Genomic DNA, 6000 nt, shown 5'->3' on the forward strand with positions numbered 1-6000 from the left:
CGAAAGTAAAAATCAATCTTTCGAATTAAAAATTTAAATATTTATTTTTTGGTAAAAATTAATCGTTTTCAGCTTAAATTCAAGTATTTGGATTTTTTGTTTGAAAATTTACATTTTTGGGTTAAACATCCAACAGTTTTGTAGAGAATTCGTCTGTTTGGCTTAAAAATTGAACGCTTTGGTTGATACTTTTTCCCTCTTTTTTGGTAAAAAAATGTATCTATTATAGTGGAAATTTGATCTTTTTTGGTTAAAAGTGCAATTTTTCAGTTGAAAATGAATCTTGATTTGGATAGAGATTTAACTATCTTTTTAGATTTTTTTTTTAAATTAACTGTTTTTGATTTCAACTTATAATCTTTTTTGATTAAATTATAAACTAATAGAATATTTAGTTGTAAATTCGCGAAAAATGTGGTATTTTTAAAATAAAATTCATCTATTTTTTAAAAATCCACTTCTATTCAAGATTCATCATTTTAGTTTAAAAATTCTACTATATTATTGAAGATTTAATCATTCTGTTAAAACATAAACTATTTTTTTTAATAAATCTTGTTTGGTCGAAAATTTAACTGATTAGTTAAGCATTAGTCTATTTTTTTAAATACAACTATTTGGTTCAAAATACAACTGTTTTTTGTTAAAGTTAAATTTTTTCGCTTAAGAATTTTACTAATAGGTTGAAAATTAAACTATTCGATTAAAATTTTAACTATTTTGTTACAAATTCGCTCCTTTTGCTTGAAAATTCAACTATTGGATTGAAAATGAAACAGATTAATTAATAAATTTTGTTGTAATTTTATTATTTGGTTGAAAATTCATCTTTTTGGGTTGAAAGTTCAAATATTTTGTTAAAAGTCTTGTTTTTTGCGAAAATTCGTCTTTTTGATAGAAAATTCTTCTCTATAGATTGAAAATTAATATTTTTAGGTAGAAAATTTCATTGTTGAAAATTCAACTATCTTCTAAAAAAATGGTCTTTTTGGTTTGAATAATCAACTTTTTTCAATACAGCTGTTTGCTTAATGAATTTTGTTTAATTCAACAACTTGGTTTAAACTCACTTTTTATCTTCTTTTAAAATTCAACTATTTTGTTAAAAAATTAACTTTTTTATGGTAGTTTAAATATTTTGCTGAAAATAATACATACATTAACGTGAAATTTAAAGTTTCATATTGAATTCAATATAGCACCCATTCATTAATTTTATTTAAAAGAATTCATTTCCCTACCAGTCCCCTTATTTTCGTGGAAAATCACCCTGTTTTCCAGTTTTCAGATCATTTTTGGCTGTTCAGTCTGTTAAAATATAATGTTTGTATGTTTTCTATTTTATTTCAGCAATCGTCAAATTAAATTAGGAAAAATTGTCTGGATAGGGGGGGGGGGGAGTGCTCCTATTTGGGAGAGGTGTGTTAAAAAAATGTGACGTAACTTTTGAACGACCTCTATTTTTGTAAAATTTGGGGTATTTTTCACGAAAAGTATTGTCTTTTTTTGTTGCGATAGTACTAAATATTAATGTAATTACATATTAGATTAAATTAATGTAAATCTTTATGCAATTTATCTCAGTTATAATTTTCCGTGTAGAATAGATTCTGAAAATTTAAATGCTGTGGAATCCTATCGAGAACAGATTGGAGCCTGGTGGCTTGGATGGCCAATTCTTGCAATTCTACTGGCAATGCCTGCCACATTTCTGTCATGGTTTCCAAGAAGATTACCTTCAGAGGTATTAAAAATTTAATATTTTTTTTCTATTAGTATTGAAATAATTATAAATATCATTAATAGGAAATACGTTGACGCGAAGCGTGTGTGTGTGTTTGGATTTTTATTTCCTATCATTAAAAATATATACAGATTAAAAATCCATTATGAAAGAATGTATTTCGTATAAAGTAAAAAGATTAGATAAAAATTAAAAAAAAGACCAATTCGAATTTAATAAAAAGAAATTGAATTTGTATCATTTCTAAATAACATCGTTTAAAGTTAAAAAATTTTAAATTGAAAATTCTTAAATCAGAAGCTCTCAAAATAAAAAAGTTTCAGACTAAATTATTTAAAAGTTGGGAATTTCAGGTTAAAATTTCAAAAATAGAAAGACTTCAACAAGTTCAAAATTGAATTTTTTCAAATTGGAATTTTTACAACTGAATCATGTGAAATGCAAAGGAATTGAACATGTATTATTTCTGATTAGAATTGTTTAAAATTAAATTACAAAAAATTTTTAACTTTTGAATTCGATCATTTGGAATTGAAGACCAAATTTAATGCTTTAAACTCAGCAAAGCTTCTAAAATTCTAAAATTTTAAATTGTTCTTACAGGAAAAATTAATACTGAACCATAATATTTATTAGATAAATTTTCCTCAAAATAAAACATTAATTTAATCTCATTTTCGTCGATCAAAATAAAATTTTTTAATAACTAACGTTTAAATTTAAAATTTTTAAATTCCAAATAAAATAATATTAAATGGAAAACTTTATCAATGATTTTTTTTTATTTTTTAATGTAGAAAATTAAACAAATCTGAACTTTATTGAAAACTGAAGAAAATCAATTACTAAGAATTACGATATTAAAACTTTTTTACAGGCAAACCCTTCATAATTTCAATTATTTTCAGTAAATCTAAATCAACTGAAAAATAAGAATTAAAAAATTTCTAATTATACTCTTTAAAATTCAAATATTTTAATTTTGATTGCAAAATTAAAACTTCTGAAAATGAAAAACTATTGAAAATTCAGCGTTCAGAATTGTAAAATTGAAACCATTAAATAATTAAGAAATTATTTAATTACTGAGATTTTAATTTCAAATAGTTGAATTTTGATCTATATTGATTTTCAACAAACCAATTTTTAGTTTTTTAATTTGAAATCATTTCATGTTTAACAGTTCATTCAGAATTATTATTTAAAATTAAAATCTTCCAATAAAATAGTTTTTAATTTTTAATAATTCATTTTTATATATCTTCAAATAAAAATTGCAAATTTCAAAGATATTACATTTTGAATTACAAGTTTAAAAAATAATAAAATAACAATATTTCTATATATGATTTTAATGCTTTAAATTAAACAATTTTAAGCCTTCAATTCTAAATTGTTCATTTCTTAAGTTTGGTTTAAAACTTTTAATATTTTCAACAATTTAATTTTAAAAATAATTTCATTTTTAGTGTTCATTCGAAAATCTTCTCATTTCAGGGCTTGAATTAATTAAATTATTATTTTTTAATCTTATTCTGGTAATTTATTTCAAAAATTTGTAATTAAAAATTATTTAATCTGTCTAAAAATGTTGAAACTATCAGAACTTTCGACTTGATAGTCTACGAATTCAATGAATTAAAAAAAAACAGACGATTCAATAAGTTTAAAATTTAAAAAATTAAGAATATTTAATCTAAAATTATTAAGTTTAAAACTGAATAAAAATGATATTACAAATTTTATGATATTTAAATCTAAAATCTGTTAATTTATAACTGTCTGTTCATGCTCTCGTAATTTTGCCAGTTTGAAAGCTTATTGAAAGCTTACTGAAATTGTTTTGAGAATTTTGATATTTGAATTTTATACTACAAAATTTGAAAATTAAAATTTTTTGAAATTTCAGCTTTGAAAGCAAAAAAAAATTTGTGTGACTTAAAAAATTGTAACATTTTAGAGTTGTGCACTCATAACTATAATTTTAAACCCGAAGTTATTAATAAGTAATTATATTTTTGGTATTTTTTTTTTATTTGAGAGATTAAAAATTTGGCAAAATTATAATAATTTTAATGAAAAAATCGGAAGAATAAAACAGTTGAAAAATTTTCTATTGTAAAAGTGAAACAAAAACATGATGCAGTTATAAATCTTGAAGTTTGGTTTTTTTCGCTATTTTTTATTATTTTTATGCTCTCGATTTCTTAAAATTTTTCATTGAATTTTGATACATATTAAATAATTCACTTTTATATTACCATCATTTTCAATAATTTAATAAAAAATGTTATCTCATTTTTAAGAAAAACTATAACTTTTTCTTAATTCTTTTACATTATTATATAAAAAAAATTTTTAAGTTAAAGATAAATTTTGGAAAATGGTTTAATTATTACCAATAAAAAGATAATTTTAATTATTCCATTTGAGCCAGGGCACTAAAACACTTTTCTCAGTTACATTCTATGTTAAAATTGAATTATATTGCACATTTAAACAAAATAAAAATTAAAATAGGCTGAACTGAGGCACCCTTATATATATTAAAAAATCTTCCAAAATTTTAGCAGAATATATAAACTTTTCTACTCATAAAGCTGCCGAATATTATCACATATTATTGCTAACGTGACAGACTATCTCATAAACTTAAGGTAGTAAATCTGAAATAAAAAGTAAAAAAAAATTTTTTCTCTGACTTCAAGAAATGAACTAATATTTTCAGTCACATTTTATAAAAGAAAAGATATTATTTTTTATGAAAAAAGCTTAGAACCTACAAAAATAATGTTCTTAACAATATTTTTTGCAACTAAATTTTGTTGAGCCCTCCCTTCTTCTTTATTCTTTCGGGAAAGACATTTCATGTAAATTTTAATTTTCAATCTTAATTCAATTATTCTTTAAAACAAGATTCTGGTTTAAGCCACCCACTTTAAGTAATTCAAATTAACGATTTAGGAGTGTCCAAATTTACCCCATATATCCAAAATTATCCTTTTTCAAGTCACATTTAATACTTTCTTGAATAACTTGAATTTAAATTTTTTTTTAACATAGTATAAGTAATTGCGAATGATAACAGCGGTGTGAATTAGAATAGAACAATGTTGTAGTTAATCTCACAAAAGACCATGAAATTCCTCAAGGTAGTTGAACAAGCTGCAGCGACAATACTGGACGAAGCAAATGGAATGGGTCGAGATACTCAATCGTCCTTTAAAAAAGTCGGCAGTACACGATTTTTCCCTTCTATACTGAGACTCGTTTCTAATAAGATCCTCGTATGCAACGTTTTTGCTGCCGCTTTCTGTGCCACGGCCGTTGTTAATTTTATAGTAAATGAAAACATATTTCTTGAGTCTCGATTTTATACACCCAGGCCAACTGGCAAGCTTTTGGGATTCAGCGATCCGCTTATCTCCAGATTAACAACAAGTAAGTTCCTTATCAAAAAAATAAAAAGTTAAAAAAGTTTAGTTACGAAAATAACACGACTCTCGATGCAAAAAATTCTTCAAACAAAAAGAAAATATTAAAACTATTGTTATATGAATAATTGAATGCAATAAATTACGAACTTATTTACAGGAAAGTGCAACTTTTTTCTATTATTTATACGAATTTTGTACTTTTTTGTAGGCCAGTCTCGTACAGGTTGAGTTACTGTATCGTTGGGACACTGTATAGGTTGAAACACTGTATAGGTTGGAAAACTAAATTCGATGGGACACCTTATAGGTTGGGGCACTGTTTAAGTTGGGACACTATCTTTTTGGGACACTGTATAGGTGAAGGCTCTGTATAGGTTGGCACACTGTACTAGTTAGGACACTGTATAGGTTGGGACACTCTATAGGCTGGGACCCCCTATAGGCTGAGATACTCTATAGGTTGGGTCACAGTATAGATTTGGACATTGAATAAATTCGATCTGCTTGAAGTTCTGAACGTTCAAATGAACGAAATTTTTTACTGATGACTTTGCGAACCAAAGAAGTGCTCAAATTTTTGTTTATTTATATTTAAAATAATTTGTTCTTGGACCAGAATTATAATGCATATTTTCAATTACAGTTTGGACAATATTTATGGGCCAAATAATAATACGAGGGTAGTTCAATAAGTCCTTAGAATGAAGTATAAAAACAAATTTTTTGGGTAAATTTTTTTTTTATTTTTCAACATAATCTCCTTGGAGCTCTATACACTTGGTCAATCGCTTTTCAAGTTTTTTTAATCCTTCAGAAAAG

At 24.4% G+C, this 6000-nt stretch overlaps 1 protein-coding gene across 2 annotated transcripts in view; it reads left to right on the plus strand.

Annotated features, from left to right (window-relative positions):
- The window catches only part of LOC117182293 (solute carrier organic anion transporter family member 2A1-like), a 48063-nt gene that overhangs the window by 21291 nt on the left and 20772 nt on the right, over positions 1–6000 (plus strand). For both annotated transcript variants that reach the window (XM_033375423.1, XM_033375424.1), the window contains exons 5-6: positions 1603–1744; positions 4897–5185. In XM_033375423.1, coding sequence (XP_033231314.1) covers positions 1603–1744; positions 4897–5185 — 431 coding nt within the window. The remainder of the gene's footprint in view (positions 1–1602; positions 1745–4896; positions 5186–6000) is intronic.

This window comes from Belonocnema kinseyi, chromosome 10 (assembly GCF_010883055.1).
Source record: "Belonocnema kinseyi isolate 2016_QV_RU_SX_M_011 chromosome 10, B_treatae_v1, whole genome shotgun sequence".
Lineage (NCBI taxonomy): Eukaryota > Metazoa > Arthropoda > Insecta > Hymenoptera > Cynipidae > Belonocnema > Belonocnema kinseyi.